The 18373-nt window shown below is 52.1% G+C and overlaps 1 protein-coding gene across 1 annotated transcript; it reads right to left on the bottom strand.

The window, feature by feature from the left end:
- Window positions 1-10304: 10304 nt before the first annotated feature.
- Window positions 10305-13226, bottom strand: LOC126540879 (solute carrier family 22 member 13-like). The gene has a single exon (XM_050187706.3). It carries the CDS (start codon window positions 13224-13226, stop codon window positions 11442-11444), a length of 1785 nt encoding a protein of 594 aa, XP_050043663.2. The 3' UTR covers window positions 10305-11441.
- Between the last annotated feature and the right edge of the window lie 5147 nt (window positions 13227-18373).

Genomic DNA, 18373 nt, shown 5'->3' with positions numbered 1-18373 from the left:
GCTGCAACCCCGTGGCGCGTGCTCGCGCCGCTCGAGCGTATCTGCGAGCATAGCACGGGCGCCTGCCCACGCAGCGACGAGCTCTCGAGATGAGCGAAGCAGCAGTAGAAGCAATCAACATACCAAGAGAACAACTGGAAGATACAAACACAATGCAGATGGACCCGGCTGAAGTAAGCAACACAGAAACTGCTTGGAATTATGACGCAAGAAGTGGAAGAACTATTGAACATGAGAGCATCTGGATTACGAGGGGCAGAAAAGGCAAGAAGGACGCAGAGCATCAAACGGCACAAGAAAGCAACCCAGCCAAGCAACAAACGAATGGAAAGCCACCACCACCGCAACAGCGAAAGCCCCGAATGCCGCCTCTACCAGTCGACGACTACAAGGTCGTATTCCGCCCACAACCAGGCCTCGAGCTTGCAAAGTGGAACAATGTCGCCATTATGCACGCCATCGGAAGAGCCAGCGGTTTCTCGCAGCAAGACTTCGGCGCAAAAGTGTGTGTTCAAGTGCAGAGAATTGAGAACTTGATTATTGCAAGCACGGCCGACTGGGAAGACGCGAAGAAACTCGAAAATATCAGCAGAATACAACTTGGCGGCACTTTCTTCACTGTAAAAGGCAACACGAGAACCCCGGATGATGTATCCAGAGGCGTAATAAGCGGGCTCTTGCCCGGCACGAGTGAAGAAGAACTCAAGGCAAGTCTTCGCGCACCAGCGAGGTACACCGTCCTCCACGCTCGTATGCTCGGGCAATCGTCCGCGGCCGTGATCTTTTTCCAAGGACCGCACGTACCCTATTACGTCCGCTTCCAGAGTCTCGACTTTCGATGCCGACCCTACCGCAAGTCAGTGCAATACTGCAGAACTTGTGGCAACATGGGACACCGCCAGGATGTCTGCCCAAGACCATTGCCAGCCTTCTGCTCTAAATGTGGCAAAACCGATCAACTACCCGACCACGAGTGCAAACCCGCATGCAAGTTATGTGGAGAAGGGCACGAAACCGCAAGCAAAGATTGCAAGAAAAGACTGAAACCCAACCCGCCGCCATTCAACATACGACAGCAACGCATCGACAGGCTCAAAGTGAGAGACAGTCGCTGGAGCTCAGGCGGCGAACAATTCCCACAATTAGGAAGCTCAACCACCAGCTCGAGATGCAGTGATGGCAGCACCCCCAAACGAAGTAGGTCTAGATCTATACTCCGATCGCCTTCCCGAACACGCTCACGCTCGCACTCGCCCAAACGCGTGAGCTACGCGGATGTGGTAAGCGGATCGAGTGGATCGAGAGCCACGAGCAGCTCCAAATTCTTGTCGGCCGAAACTGCGGCCCTTCAGGCTCTCGAAAATAAGGTGCAAATTCAACAAAACACGTTGCACAATCAAAACAGTCAACTACAAAGCCAACAGGCCCTCATCGACAAGCTAATCCAATGTCAACAGATACAGCAAGACAACATAAACAGGCTTCTACAAAAGTGCGAGGAGCAAAAAGGTATCATTGATAAACTGCAACAGAGATGTACGAAAGTCCAAGAGAACAATGCACAGCCGCGACCGTCACTTCCCGACGCAGATGTTCAATCCGTAGTGGACGCAAGATTCCAAATCCTCCAAGAAACTCTCATGAAAAGTACCCACGACACAATTGAGAAAATCGTCCAGGCAGCAATAACGAATTTCGCCGCAAGTATAGCCAATAAGGTCACCACGCTAGACGCCAAGGTGGATGGACTTGCAGCGCAACAAAACAACTTCATAGCCCACATCAAGAAGACGTACGTAACAAAACAGCACCTCAACACGTCACTAAATGACATTCAGCCCGACAGAAAGCGGCCGCGAGCAAATGACCGAAGTGCCTCTCGTTCAGTTTCACCTACCCGCGAGCGCCGGCAGGGAACAGAAACAACCGAAGATGGCGGTCCCTAATCGCAGGACTACAAATGTGCTCTCGACTCTCCGCATATGGCAATGGAACTGTCGTTGCTATCGACCACGGCATGCTACCTTACAAGAATTTGTCAAGCAAGACCCACCCGACCTCATAGCGCTGCAAGAAACAAATACACAAAACGTCCGGCTACAAGGGTACAACGCCCACGTACAAACAAAACGCACGGCAATTCTCACCAAGAAGAATCTCACTGTACAGGAATTGGAACCCGTCAATACACCGATCGAACACACCTTCATCGAAATCATACCGGAGAGGAAATCGCTCAAGAGCGTATTTGTAGTCAATGTGTACAGCCCTCCCAGAGACCCCCTTTCAGACTTCGACCACCTCGTCCGAGAAATTAAGAAGCGCACCGATGGTCATGAAGTCGTTATAGTAGGGGACTTCAACGCCCCACACACGGCCTGGGGATACCAGACCACCACGAAGAAAGGAGCCCGAGTGCACGACACTGCACAACAGCACAGACTCACCATATGGAATGACCCACTCCAAACAACGAGGATAGGTAATAGTGTCTCCAGAGACACAAACCCGGATCTCACTTTCACGCTAAACATGCCCTCGGCAAAATGGAGTCGACTCCCAGAAACCCTGGGCAGCGATCACCACATCCTCCAACTAACCGTGGCTCACACTCGCAAGCCCGCTAGGCTTGGAACGGCCCGGGTAACGAAGTGGAAGTCATTCAGAGATGTGCTAAATGTCGAGACCACCATCGAGAACATAGATGACTGGCTGAAGAAAGTCCTCGACACAGCAGAACGCCACACGAAAACAATACAGCTGAATGAAGTAGTGCCAGCCGTCGACACGCACCTCCTCCACCTCTGGGAAGCCAGAAGAGCTCTCCTCAAGAGGTGGAAGAGACAGAAGTTAAACAAGAAATTAAAGAAGCGAATTGCCCTCCTCACCGAGCAAGCACAGGCATACGCGGAGAGATTAGGAAGACAGAACTGGCACGCATTTTGCGACAAACTCCAGGGAACCCTGAGCACAAAGAGGACGTGGCATCGCCTGCGCGCCCTTCTCGACAACGGCCCTACGAAGACGCAGCAGCGACAGAACCTCTGTAGGCTCGTGCACAACCACGCCGGATCGGAAGAGAACCTCCTCCGAGAAATTCAGAAGAAGCTGTGCAGCGACCCACCCGTTAATACGACGGCACATGACAAAGCTTACGGCGGGAAACCAAACCCCGACCTTGACCAACCCTTCACGCATGCTGAACTTCTTGCAGCACTATCGACGCTCACCAGAAACACCAGCCCGGGCAAAGATCGGATCATGAACAAGCATCTTCGGAACCTTCCGCAGCAGGCTACCGCAGCCCTGCTCCAGTACTTGAATGCATGCTGGGAGAAAGGAGAGCTACCGGCTGCCTGGAAGCACTCCGAGATTAGCATGATACCCAAACCAAATAAACAGCTCAGCATCGAGAATTTGCGCCCAATTTCCCTTACCTCTTGCGTAGGGAAACTTTTCGAGCACATGATTCACAACCGGCTAACCCCGTACCTCGAAGACAACGGATATTTTCCAAACACTATGTTCGGTTTCAGGCAGAACCTGTCAACGCAAGATGTCTTCCTTCTACTCAAGGAAGAACTCATTGACCACCTGAGTACCAGAAGCAAATCATCGATTTTAGCCATCGACGTAAAGGGAGCTTTTGACAACGTCAGTCACGAAGCTATCCTCTGCAACCTCGAAGACCTGGGCTGCGGTTGTCGGACATACGACTATGTCAGGAATTTCCTCACGGGCCGCACGGCCACAGTTGGAATATACAACCTGCGCAGCGACAGCTTCCAACTACCGAGCAAAGGCACCCCGCAGGGTTCGGTCTTGTCGCCGTTGCTGTTCAACGTCGCAATGATCAAACTACCCAGCCTCCTCGACGTGATACCAGACGTAAGACACGCTTTCTATGCAGACGATATCACGTTATGGACAAGGGCTTCAAACACTGGAACACAAGAAACACGCCTACAGGAAGCAGTAGATACCATCGAGAGCTACTTGCACAAATGCGGCCTCCCCTGTGCTCCCGAGAAGTCCGAACACCTCGTCCTCAAGTCAAGAACGAGAGGCAGACCACCCGGGTACGATGAACCCGATCCTAACGTCACCCTCAATGGAACGCCCATTCCAAAAGTGGAAACCCTACGAGTTCTAGGGCTACACATACACAAAGACGGGTCCGGGGCGGCCACCCTCCCGCGACTACAGCGAACGCTATCACAGCTCACGCATCTCGTCAGGAGAGTTGCAAGCCATAGAAGCGGACTTAAAGAACAAGACACGCTACGCGTGATGCAAGCACTCCTCACCAGTCGAATAACATACGGCACGCCCTACCTCGCACTGAAGAATGTAGAGGTAGAAGAAATTAACATTCAAATACGGAAAGCCATCAAAATCGCCCTGGGCCTACCATTTACGGCTTCGACTACAAGACTGCTCAAGATGGGCGTACACAACACCTGGCAAGAACTAGCTGAAGCTCACAAAGCCAGTCAATTAGAACGACTGAAGCTCACGCCCACCGGAAGATCAGTGCTGCAACGGCTGAGCTACGGTGAAACCTTTATAGCCACCACAGACCGAAAAGAAAGAATTCCTTCAAACCTCCGCGAATCCCTGTCCATAGCCCCAATTCCACGCAACATGCACCCCACGTACCACAAGGAAAGAAGACAAGCCCGAGTGGATGCTCTACGGCGAAGACACAGGCAAGATCCGGACGCCAGATACACCGACGCAGCCAAATACCCGCAAAGAAACGCTTACGCCCTGAGCGTCGTAGATTCTCAGGGCAGAGAGCCAGCGTCTGCCACAGTCCGTGCACAAAACCCCGAGACTGCAGAAGAGACGGCGATCGCCCTAGCAACTACCACGTGCATGGACGCAGCTGTCATCTCCGATTCTCAAGCAGCCGTCAGGAACTACGCTAAGGGTCGCGTGTCGACAGAAGCACTGAAGATCTTGAAGCACCGCAGTACGCCGATCCCCTACACCTGCGTGACATGGGTTCCTGGGCACGAGGGGCTGGAGGGGAACGAAGCGGCACATGCCGCGGCCCGAGGCCACACCTGCCGGGCCAACCCTTCCTACTCTCGAGACGCCCGGTCTGAGTCAGCGGAGGCAGAGACCGTACCCATCACGTACTCAGGGATCCTTCAACATCACAGGCTGGAACGCAGGGTGTACCCACCACCTCACCCAAAGCTCAACAAAGAAGAAAGCACTATACTCAGAAGACTGCAAAGTAATACTTACATCCACGGAATCATCATGCATAGACTGTACCCAACCCTACAAGGATATCACTGTCCAATGTGCGGCGTACCGGACACCTTAGCGCACCTGATCATCGAATGTCCATGGCATCTAGACAAAGACGCATTGCCTTCACCGAGAGACTGTTACAACGCCAGACAAAGCGAAGACCTCATAGAAACGTGGGAGGCCAAGCTCGTCTCCGAGGACCTGGAACAACAACGACGCCTCGTCGCCAGGGCCAAGGAGGCAGCGAAGGCCAGAGGGTTCCTGGAATGAGGAGACCTCCCACCGAGAGTAGAACCGGGGCTTACTCCGGAACACTGTTTCCAAAATAAAAGTTTATTCCTCCTCCTTAGAAAACTTCTTTTTCTTTCTGTTCCTAGTTCTATACTTTTCTGGTGCGTGCATATGGTTCTTCTGCTGCTGTAAATAAAGATGTCATCCCTGGGTTATAACACCTCGACGGCACCAAAGGCGGAAACTCCGCCGCGTTAGGTGACTCCATCTCCTGTGTCGCCACAAATAACTTCGAAGTTCTCACGTAGGCATAAGGGGGAACGAAAGGGCAGACAGCCTAGCTCGAGGCGAAGCGTTCCGAGCAGGACGGTCTAATGCCCCGGAGACCCACCTACAGGCTTGCGAGGGGGGATACGTAGAGACCCTGAACTTATATAGAGGAACTAGAATTAGATATCCGCCACCACACAAAGCCCTCACAAAGGAGGAAGCGACCAGCTGGCGCAGACTACAAACAAACTCCTTCCCGAACTTACACGTGCTCAATAAGATGTTTCCGACGCAATAGAGGGCCACCTGCCCTTGGTGCGGTGCCACACCTACACTGTACCACATCACCTAGGAGTGCGAACGCAACAAAGCATTCCACAGACACGAACACCCGAGTGCGGAGCAATGGGAGAGTCGGCTCGCCAGCAGTGAGCTCACGGCCCAAAGGCCCTAGTGCAGCACGCGAGTGATGCAGCACGACTCAGTGGAGCCTTGGAATAGGGGCCCACCCTTGCTGAAGAGAAGTCTCAAGTCGCCAGCGCCAAGAAGATGAAGACGACGGAGACCTCGTAACCGCGAAACTCTTAAAAGACACAATAAAAGTTTTCACTCACTCACTCACTCACTCACTCACTCACTCACTCACTCACTCACTCACTCACTCACTCGAAGTTCTCGAACCAAAAGATCTCCAGATGGAGCAACTAAAACGGAAGCAAGATCCCAAGTAGCAAATGCCTAGTCGCATATGATCATTCATTAAAACCACTCTTTGTGAAAGGAGATGTAATACCGGTGCATGGATATATTTATTATCTTTTAATCTAGTAATATAAATTAGAAATGAAAAATATCGTTTCTTGACTTCCGGATATTGCAGTATCGATCATCTGTGATCCTGTGAGGAGCAAGCCGCGTGATCTCTTATACTACGCAAGGGAGGCGATTCCGACTGATGGCGACTCCGTAGTCTTCGCCCCCAATAGGTGCGTTGGTGGCTCGTAGCTTTCTGCGTGCTATGTGCTCTCGGCACTTTGCGTTGAAGCAATAGACAGAACGAATGTCACTTCGATCCAGGCTGCTGCCACGTTTCTTTGTGCCAGCGTTTTGACAGCCAGTTTACGCTATGATCGAGTGAGATGCGTTCATGTTTGCTTGTGCGCGCGTGACACCATGGTTGGTAATTTAGTTTGTATGCCTATGATTACAAGCTTATGCGGCCGATAAAACTAGTATCCTTCGTATAGCTGTCCACTTATTTGTTATCGCAATTGATAAAATCGTTATCGCAGGCGATAAAAGCGTCGCAGCGCGCCGTATGCTGTATGTGCGAGTGAAGGCTTGCGAGGATGACCCGGCGAACGCGGCTCAATCTCGCGTGTGCGATCGAGGAAATGCGGGCCGGCAGCGCACCCTCTCCTGCCGCGCGCGAGGCACGCTGCTAAGGTGAGGGAGTGGGGGCGTTCTTCTCCGGCAGATGCTGCTTGCGGCACGCGCGTGCGCGCACCGCATCTCGAAAATGAATGGCGACATGGACAAAGTGCGCGCCCGCGCGGGCCTTATCTTCAAGGTGATCACCGGTATTTGTAGAGTGCGCGTGGTGCCGGTAGCTTTGCATGCGCTGTACTTTCGACGTTTCGTTCGCGTTGAAGCGAGAGATACACGAAGGTCAATTCGATCGCTGCTGCTGCCGCGATTCCTCACTCCAGAATTTTGAAAGCGCAATTACGCGCTGATCGAGCCAGATGTGTTCATATTTACCGTGCGCGCCTGACATTGTGCCTGTTAATTTAGTTCAAACACGTTGGCGGGCTAGTTGATTTGAATCCACATAAAATGTGTAAACGCGGCTGAACTAGGACGTATACAAAGAAACAGACATACAAAGACAACGCGGTCTTAGTGTGCCTCTTTTTTTCGACGGCTTCGTTCAGTCGCGCTTACACATCAGATACCATTGTTAGTTTAGTTAGTAGGCGAATGTTAGCAATTTTATACAGCAGGTAAAACTACTATCCTTACTAATTCACAATCGGTGCTTTGCCTTTCGGGCGGAACTGCAATTTTTATAGCCCCAAGCAACGTTTTGAGAGTTAAGGTCTCCGCACAGCACAGCGTAGTCACGTGGATAAAGTATGCGGAAGTGGGACACGAAGCTAATGCCGATTGGAGGCTGCCTCCCATTCCTCCTGTTACATTTCGGCACGGCATAGAGGGAGAATATCTGCACGGAGCGGTCAACGACGAACTCGATGCGGCAGCCGACAACACTTATTCCTCGGCTTTGTGTGAAGCTGCGCTTGCGGAAGTCCTTTTTTCATGTATATAGCAGCCATGACGGTTTGGATTGGTTGCTCGTTTGGTGCATACCCTTTGAAACCTAGTAACTTCAGCAGGGGACCGCTCACTTCTTGGAACGCTGCAGTGTACAAAATAAACGACGTTTCGTGGTCCTACGAGTTATGAACTCCTCGCAGGGAAGCGAGTGCGTTGAGACGCCTGGCGCGTTTTCATTTGGCCTTACCGAGGCGCAGCTAAAATGCAGGCGAGCTTGCGCAGACAAGGAATGCGCAAAAAGAAAAGAAAGCAACACTTCGCCAAAAGGTCTATAATGCTTTCGCATTCCCACACGCAAGCAGTTTTCAACGCGATAGCGTTAAGAAACTCGTGTCGCAGAAAAGCCGGTGTCGTCGGCGGCGTTGCCCGTGAGCGAAAAATCCCGGAAGGCAATTCATAAATAAAAACTACTTGCAAAATCTGGGTGGGAATCGAACCAGAGTCTCCGGAGTGCGAGACAGAGACCGCTCAGCTATTAGTTCGATTGTTCAAAGCGGGACAAAGCACCTCTAGTGAATGCGGTGTTGCCTTAGAAACGTACCGTAGAAAGTTATACTGCGGTGTATATTGATAATTATGAGTATGTAAATCGCACAAGTCGCAGTTAAACAAGTAGCGAAGTACGTCCGCTACATTTCTTTTGCGCATGGCGCACACGCAGAGCCATCTTGCGGCATACACAGAAGACCCCTTCCTCGCATTGTACGGCGCGGCCCCGACAGGTGACGCGCCAGTCGGCCGCTTCTCCCCTTCGTCTCGTCAAGAGAATGCCGAGCGAATGAGTGGGTGGTGCGAGCGGGGTGCGATAACGCTATCGCGTTCCACTCTTGAAGGCGAAGCTTAAGCGTCCTCCAGTTTTTTTAAGTGTCTCTGTCGAAGTTCTATTCTTAAATTGTGGGGTTTAACGTGCCAAAACCACTTTCTGATTGTGAGGCACGCCGTAGTGGAGGACTCCGGATATTTCGACCACTTGGGGTTCTTTAACGTGCACCTAAATCTAAGTACACGGGTGTTTTCGCATTTCGCCGGGGGCGAAAAGCGGCCGCCGCGGCCGGGATTCGATCCCGCGACCTCGTGCACAGCAGCCCAACCCAACACCATAGCCTCTGAGCAACCACGGCGGGTGATGTTTTATTCTTCTGCATGCTGTATGCGTGATTGCAAAGAATGTATGAACTGTTCGCCTCACTTTGGTGATTGCCTGTAGCCTCTGCTTACGGGGTTATGAGCCATTGCATTTGGGGGCATGAGCCTACATTGCGTGTTGGCGCAGGAGCGCCTTATATTCAATAATGTGGGTCGGATGATTGTTTTCAGGATGTTCTTTATTGAAACGTATGCTGTTCTGCATGATCAATGCGTGATTGCAAAGAATGTATGTACTATTCGCTGCACATTGGTGCGTGCTTGTATCCTCTGAATTACGTGGATGTGATCCAATGATGAATATAGTTTTCTTTCGACGTTACGCCACAAAGAAATCCCGGGCTCCTAGCCATAGAAAGCTTCGCTATAGAAGCCGGCGTCTGTCATCTGTAGCAACGAAACGGCAGATGAATTCCCATTTGCTGTGAGGCCACGTCACGCGCGCACCTCGACGGAGCAGAGCAGGCAAAGGGGCACACCTGCTGCTTTCAATAGCACACCAGGTGTTGCTCGAGGGGAAAAAGCATCGTCGCGATGTCACGTCGCCCTCGCTCTCGTATGCCTTGTTATCCGCGCTTTCCTTGTCCGCGCAAGCTCTCACCTGCGCTGTAACTGCGCCTCGCTGAGGTCCAATTAAAGCGCGCCAGGCGTATCAACGAGCCAATCAAACGGATCACTTCGATCACTTGCTCGCGAAGAGTTCATAATTTGAACTACCGCTCAGCGGCGTTCAGTTGGGATTAATCTCCAGTTGTAGCACATTCACAACTGATAAGAAGCGTTTAGGCGTCCTCGGATTGCCTTGTCCACTTAATCAAAAAGAACAAAAAACAGTGTTTGAGCGGTCTAAACAATCTCTTTTTTGTTTCGCCATTTAGACTCCCGTACGAGAAAAGGATGACGACTCGTACATAGTAAGCGTCGATATTAAGATATCGCTCTGACGCTCGCCTCGCATATGCCTTCGAACCGCAACCTCTTTTTGATATGCTTATTGGCGTGGTGTAACGTGCAACAACAACCCCGATAAACGCCCAATTTTGGGTTCGAGAAAAATTTTTACTTGACGTGTTTTTACATGCAACAGAGGAGGAGAAGGAATTTCGCGTGCTGAGCGTTGTCCTCAGTCCAGGATCCCGGAGGATGTTGCTGCCGTTGTCGCCCGGTCTAATAGCTTGAGCCGGTCATCATGAGAAGAGCTGGTCAGCTCTCTCTCTATCTCGCACTGCTAGGATTGTGGGTGGGTTTGCGCTAACAGACCAATACAATGTCATAGAGCGTGGCGGGCTCTCGGCAGTGAGGGCGCGAGAAAGTGGAGAGAGTACAGAATATCACTTGTAGGCACGTTAGGAGGGAAAAATTGCTACGCTGAAGCTGTTTCTCCTGCTATTTGGTGAGGGAACTATTTCCCTAGGGGTACGTTTTACGAGCTTATCTGGTAAGTAACCATCGGCTGGTCAAACCTGCGCTGGCCATCCCACTCTGTCCGGGCGCGGCTAACTCTCGGGCACATTTGCAAGCTACAATTCAACAGAATCTTGCCAATCCATGCGCATGCGCATACGGTGTCCGATCGGGGCTGTAACCGTAATAGCACAACAACAATGAGATTCTAAAACGACCTACACTGCGCGTGCACTGGAAACCGCTGGTTGCGCAACACCAAGGAAAAAGTGTGCGATGCAGCCAGGCCATGGATTTTGCTAACAGGCTGATTGTCAGCGTCAAATAAAGGTTATCATTCGCTTATACTCATTCCATATCACAAAAGCCATGAAAGATATTTGTAAGACAACCCGGGAAAGAGCACAGGGGAAAAATGCCAACTTCTGAAAGTCGTCGTACATTACTTACAAACGAGCAGCAAAGCGTTGTGCTAAAACCAGTGCGTTTTTTTTTTTTTGTCGATTCGCGAGGAAAATAAAGAGGCGATTTACATTTTCATGTAATCTCAACTCGGATAAAACCGTGCGCAGTGCGGCGTATTGCGTTACTCGAGGAGTCTACTTGATATATATTGTCACAGGTGACGTCCACTCACACATGAACACATGGATCGTCGAGTACAACACTATGCTATAGCTGTTCCTCACTTTTAACCTCACCATCTTAGGTGCATGTTGAAATAAGTTCGAATTAACGGTGCGATTTGTTTTTTGTCCTCTACTGCAAGTTCTTTTGACCGCCTTGACTTATCTTGCCCCAGCGCAGGACCGGCTCCTCCGTGTATTGGGGCCAGTCGTCATCATCACATCCAACGTTTTCTTCATGTGCTCCATGTCTTGGTTGGTCATTCCACTCTTCCGGCTTACGGTCGTCTTGGCGCACTCGACCGTCGTAGTACGCGGAATGCTGCACAGGGCGAGCAACGAGCCAAAGAGCAACGGTGCGGGCAGAGCAAACGCGACCTCATAACGTCCCTGGTTGTTGAGCAGAAGGGCCACCGAGGCTGCGCTGGCGGCACCTAATACACAGAAGCCGAAGCCGCAGCACGCGGTCAAGCCACGCACGGCGGTCGGGAAGAGTTCCAGGGAGTAGCAAGGAACAATGACGGAGGTGACTGCGTATAAAGCCTTTGTCATCACCAACAGAACCTGGCTGACGATCACTGGCGCACGTACGATTGTGATGCTTAGTAGGCAGTGGAGTCCGAACAGCATCCCAAGCAGTCCGATGATTGTTGTTAGCATGGTCACCCTTCTGATAAGAACACTTGCAGCGGTGTACGCGAAGACAGCCGCCCCGAACGCGAACCAGCGAAGCGCCGAATCGCCTTCCCAGATCGGTGAAATAAGCGTGACGTAGTAACCGAAGACCGTTGCGAAATTGCAGGCAAATATAATCATCGCGTGTTTTCGTATGGCCACTTTGCCCAGCATGGCTGCCTCGGCCAACGTGAGTACCCCAAAGGGGGCGTCGATGTCCGCCTTCAGTCTGTCCAGCAGGCACTCCGTCTTCGAGAGAGGAAAGTGGTTGACCTCGGCCGCTGCCAGCATGATGGTTTTCACTTCGGACAGCTTGGACTTTGCCACAAGCCAGCGCGGTGACTCATCGATGAAGCAGAACGCTGGCAGCACCAACAGCGCTGGCAGGAGGAAGAGCGCTAATCTCAGCTGCCAGTCTAACCCGGCTCGCTCCAGAACTGCCATCGCCAGATCGGAAGAGAGGATGCCGAACGTTGTGGCAAGGACGTTCAAAAGGGGCCTGTGTGCGTGAACGGATACCTCGAACAGGATCAAGCAGGACACGGTCATAGCGATGGCATTGGAGCCCGCTGCGAAGAATAACGTCGCTGCAAATACGGGATAAGCTGTGGAAGCGCAGAGAACGACCGTCGACAGCAGCATGACCACCAGGGACGGCACCACTACAGACTTCCGGCCGATGCGGTCTGCAAAGCATCCGGCTGCAGACACGCACAAAGCGGCTCCGAAGTTCTGGACCACGATCATGATGCTAATGAGAGGGTGCCTCGAGCAGACCATGTTCCATGTGGACACGGCGCTCTCCCTTGACCAGCGCTCTTCGTACTCCCAGTCCAGGCAAAACACAGTATCGCCATTTGTTGGGCGTGTCGTTGCGTTAACCGGCTGCTCGGGATTTTCGTACATGCTGCATCGGCTTGGCTTCCCAGACGCGTCCAAAGGAATAGCCGCATTTCTCCAGTCGGCCTCGGATATGTTGGAATGCGGCGGCCTCTTGCACCAGTGTCCCACGTCGGTCGAGATGAACGGCACGATGTGCATGTTAGCCGCCGCAATGTACACGCAAATGGTGGTGATGACCAACATCCGCTTCTGCACCATGCCATTTCCGATCGCATCGAAACAGTCAAAAGACTCGCTCACGTATAAATCTTTGGTTGTGAGGTTCTCCGGGAAAAGAATGCCCATGCTTCTTTCCTCCTTGTTCTCTTCTTCTTCGCCCACTCTATGTGGATCGTCCACCACGATGGCGAACTTGTCAAGCGAATGCATTGCGGACAAAAGTGAAGAAGAAGAAGGAACTTTATTAAGGAAATTAAACTTTCTTCTATTGCTGTTGACTGCAGATAAAGGGAAGTTCGCATAAATAAAACATGACGCAACCCCTGTGCAATAGGAAAGATGGTACGTACGTGATATTGTTAGCCGACCATATGCCCGCCGTTTCCCGCCAGTTCAGGCCCAGCAGTCAGATAGGCGGGGGGGGGGGGGGGGGAAGAGACAACCCTTTAATGAAAGGCAGAGATTTTAGCCGGCGTATAGACATCGCTGACATATTACTCTGCGGGCATAAGGGAATTGCGGCGAGAGAGAGGAGAGAGCTGCAAAAGAAAGGAATAAGTTCAAACGAAAAAATTGGCAGTGGCTAAGCCCGGCTATGCCAGGATATACGTAGCGAAAGCTAAGGCATAGTATGGTTAGCCTTGGTTAATCTTGATTGCAAGTCCAGGTTAGTCTGGTTGCCTAGGTATGTTGCGGCGTTTATCCAGTCGTTCGGCGCGCTGTTCGTCTGTTTCCTGGGCGATTCGTTTCCTCTTCATCTCGTTCCGATGTCGATTCCAGGCCTCCTCCTGCTTATCAGAATTGTCCCCGTCCATACTGCCGCCTCAACTGTGGTTGCGGCGCACGCGAGCTCTCCTTTTTAATCCTCCGACATGTTATCAAGCATGCGACGCAGCTAACGAAGCGAGCGGAGGCGAACGCAACGACGAGGAACGCGGTGTGCCGAGGAACGCGCTGTGACGTCATGTGCCTCCTCAGAGCACGGCCACTGCGAAATCGCAAGTTCGCGACCAGCAAAGCTTTCGCTTTAAAAAAAATGGGGAGGCCGCGCTTGGTTCGTTTTGACGAAGAGCAGCTGCGTTGAAGGAACGGAAGCGGGAGCGGGCCGTGCGTCGCCTGTTCTGCCAAAGAACACGCGGTGTTTGATGAACGCCGCCGGGAAATTGCTCGAGAAAGGTCTCGTCTTCGAGGTACCGACCTCGCCGTGACGGAGAGAGAGAGAGAGACGAAACTTTATTATAAAGTGAAAGGATTGATGTGGTTGGGGCCCTCGGAGCGACGGAGGATCGCCTCCCACTGCGCATATGTTGGTTGGGGGGATTGTAGAAGAGGGATATCCTTATGTGGTTTCTGGCACTCAATCGTGACGTGGAACGTCGTCGGTGGTGCACCGCACACTGGGCAGGTGGTGGGATATAAGGTTCGGGAGAGCTTATGGAGAAGGAGGAGGTTCGGATATGAGTTGGTTTGAAGCCGTTTCAGGGATACGGCTTCATTCCGGGAGAAGGATTTGGGGGGAGGGTGATATTGCAAGCGCCCTAGTTTGTAAAAGTCTAGAGTGTCCCGGTATGTGTTGGGCAAATTCTGGGAGGCTTGATAGGGGTTGCTCGCCGCACTGCCAGGTGCCCGGCAGGTTAGCTCTCGGGCAGCCGCATGAGCACGGTCATTGCCCGACAGTGAGGCATGAGCAGGTGTCCAAATCAGCCTGATGCGTGGTATTGAGGGATCTGGAATAGTGGGGAGCCTACGTGTGCTGGTGAGAGCGCGATTGGTTTCCTGAGGTATATGACCCCTGAGGTAGGCTCGACATGCGTCTTGCGAGTCTGTAATGATGATGTGGTCGTGTTCTGGTGATCTTTTCATGTGACCGACGATGTGGTTGAAGGCGAGTGCTATGGCCAACGTCTCCCCTGTGAGCGTAGCCTCAGTTTGGACGCTACACGAGGTGACGATATTACCCTGATCGTCCGCCACCACCGACACTTGCCTTTCTTTGTCTCTGGTCGCAAGAGCATAGTGGGCAGCGTCGGTATAATAGACGGTGCCCTCCGGCTGGGCGTTGAGCAGTTTCCGAAGGTATCTAACACGTGCATCCCGGCGACCATTATGATGCTCTGTATTCCGCGCTATGGGCGCTATGGTGAGTAAGGTTCGGATGTTTGATGGGACTGGGACATGCTCTCGCCAGAGGGTGAATGCTGTGGGTAGCCCAGCCGTGAGAGCAAATGCCTGCCTGTAGGAGTCAGTCTCAATCGCTCGAGTTGTGCCATTCTGTGTGCTTCGATGTGTTCCTCGATGGTATTGTGTACCCCGAGAGCAAGTAGTCGTTCCGTGGAAGCATATACAGGAATTCCGAGTGCTTGTTTAACGGCTCTTCTAATAATTGTGTTTATATGGTTGGTCTGAGAGAGCGTCAGGTTGTGGTATGGGAGGTGATAGGTTAGCCGGCTGATAATGCATGCCTTGACCAACCGCAGCATATCGGCTTCCTTGAGTCCTGAGCGGCGGTTACTAACACGTCTCATCATACCGATGATTTGCTCGCACTGTCGACCAAGGAGATCTACCGTGAAGTGAGCTTTGGCATTGGATTGTAGGTGATAACCGAGGATTCGGGCCCTTTGTGCAGTGGGAATTGGTATGTCTTGTATTTTCACCTCAATCACTGGAATTGGCGTTTCATAGCGGCTTCGGGGTCGGATTAGTAATAGTTCTGATTTATTTGGCGCACATTCGAGGTCTCCAGTAGCGAGGTACGCCTGCACTATATCCACCGCCGTCTGTAGGCGGTCCGAGCCGGTGCACGTCCAGAGAGTCAAATCGTCAGCATATATAGCGTGGTATAGGCCCTCAACCTTCTCCAGTAACTGGGGTAGTCTCGCCATAGCTATGTTGAATAGCGTCGGCGAGAGCACCGACCCCTGAGGTGTCCCCGCTCCGGTAACTTTAATGTCTGTTGACCGATATGGGCCCATTCCCACTGTGGCTACACGGTCCTTGAGAAATGCTCGCACGTAATTGTACATACGGGAGCCACAGTGGGAGTGGGCCAGGTTCTCAAGGATGAGACCATGGGAAACGTTATCGAAAGCTCCTTTGACATCAAGCGCCAAAAGAGCTCTCGTCTGAGCCCTGATGGGGGGGTCAACGAGATCCTCTTTTATATGAAGGAGAACATCGTGAGCGGACAAATGGGGGCGAAATCCAAACTGTGTGTGGGAGAAGAAATTTTGCATCTCCAAGAAAGGTTGAAGCCGTTTTAGGATTACATACTCAAGCAGCTTTCCGATGCACGATGTGAGGGAAATCGGCCGTAAATTTTGGATCGACAGGGGTTTTCCGGGCTTGAGCATGAAAGTGATCTCGGCACGTCGCCATTCTAGAGGAAGAGTGCCGGCGTGCCAGTGCTGATTGTACATAGCACAGAGCGTTTCCAGGTCCTCATCCGGGAGATTTCGCAGTATAGTATAACGTATCCCGTCCTCTCCGGGTGCGGTGTTCCTATGAATGTCTGCGAGTGCGGCTTTGATTTCTTGGACAGTTATGTCAGTGCCTAGCGGGTCACTTTCTTCTCTATACGGATAGTGCGGATAGCTTGGCTTAGAGCCACGGGAGAGATACCTTTGTTCAAGGTCCTTCAGGAGCTGGTCTGCGTCCCCTCCGTACTGGTGGAGGAAAATTTGAAGCTGGCGGTTTTTATGGGATTTCGTGTTTCTCGGATTTATTAGCGACCGAAGGATTGCCCACGTTCTCGCGGTGCCCAGCGTACCACTTAGCTTATCACAAAATGTTTGCCAGTTAGCACTGGTTAGCTGGTCTGCGTATTCCTGGGCTGCTTTCGTAATTTGGGATATTCTGTAGCGCAATTTTCGATTGAACTTTTGCCGCTTCCATCGCTTCGTGAGACGTCGGCGCGCGTCCCACAAATGTAGGAGATGTGGGTCAACCTCGGGGGTCTCTGTCGTCGTGGTTATGCGGCTAGTCGTTTTGTTTAGATCATGGCGTAAATCAATGAGCCAACTGGCATAATTTTTGGGGCTTTCATCTCCTGTGGCTCGATCCTTACGGATTTCGCGAAGTTTGGTCCAATTTGTAATGCAAATTTTCTTTTCAGGGCGTTTGTAACTTGTGTGATTGATGCGGATGATGAGAATGTGGTGATCGCTACCCAGCGTCTCGCCAGTGTTCAGCCACTCGCCCTGGACCCCCCTCGTGAAAGTGAGATCCGGGCAAGTGTCTCTCTCGACGCTATTTCCTTGGCGACTAGGCTGGGTATGATCTGTTATGAGGGCGAATCGGTGATTATGTGTGAGGTCCCAAAGCCGGGTGCCCTTTGGTGTGCTTCTGCGATAGCCCCAGGCCACGTGTGCGGCATTGAAGTCACCGCACACTACGGACACCGGGCCCAACTTGATGAGTTCCAAGAGTAGATACTGAAAATTGTCCCACCGAGCCCGAGGCGCACTGTATACATTTAAGATGTACAGGCTATTTTGTCTCGTGTCCGCGGGGACAACCTCAATGATTTGATGAGGGATATCTGACGTGAGAGTAGTATGGGTATCGGTGAGTTTCTTGGACACAAGCGCGCACACTTTCGCCTCGTCCGAGCCCCTAACGGCCTCGTAGCCACTGATAGTTACAAGGGTGGCGCCCGGCTCTTGGAGAAGTATGATGTCCGGCGGTTCTGACGATGCGGCAATGTACTGTTGCAGCGAGCCCCGTTTAGATCGGTACCCCCTGCAATTCCACTGCCACATCGTCAGTCCCGCCGTTCTATTTTGCATTTGCATTGCAGGAGCCATCATTCTGTAGCTGGGCTGGGCGAACGTACGGGTGAGGGCGCTCGCTTGTCGCTAGTGACGGCGCTGAGGTTGGTGTAGCGCGTGCGACTAGTGAGGATGAGGAGGATGATGATTTAGGGGGAAGGGGTTGTGCCGTGAGCTCTCTCACGCTCTGCTTGAGTTCGTTAGTAATTTCATATAGCATTGGTTTCAGCGCGGTGGTTTGGAAGTCTACAAAGGCGGCTCGGATCATTTCCTTAACCTCCGTGAGAATGCTTTCTCGCATCTCCTGTTTAGCTCGGTGCAAGTCTCGTCGAAGCTCTTGCTAGAGGTCGCGGCACAATGCAGTTGTGGACTGGGGAGGGATCTTCGCGCGAGGCGCCTGGGATTGGGATTGGGTTTGTGGTAGGGACTGAGGTTCGGATGAGTGTGAGGGAGATTTGCGCAGTGAAGGTGGCGGGCCCTCCGCCCAACTTACCCCTTTAGGTCCGGCTGGCCCTTCGGGCGCTGCCAATGGTAGCTGTCGCGGTAGTGGTGGCGGCTTCTTCTTGGCCGGTGGTGGTGCCACTGGAG

This window comes from Dermacentor andersoni, chromosome 2, assembly GCF_023375885.2.
Source record: "Dermacentor andersoni chromosome 2, qqDerAnde1_hic_scaffold, whole genome shotgun sequence".
In the NCBI taxonomy this organism is placed as follows: Eukaryota; Metazoa; Arthropoda; class Arachnida; order Ixodida; family Ixodidae; genus Dermacentor; species Dermacentor andersoni.
Note: the sequence above shows the minus strand (reverse complement) of the source record. Positions and strands in the feature narration are given on the sequence as shown.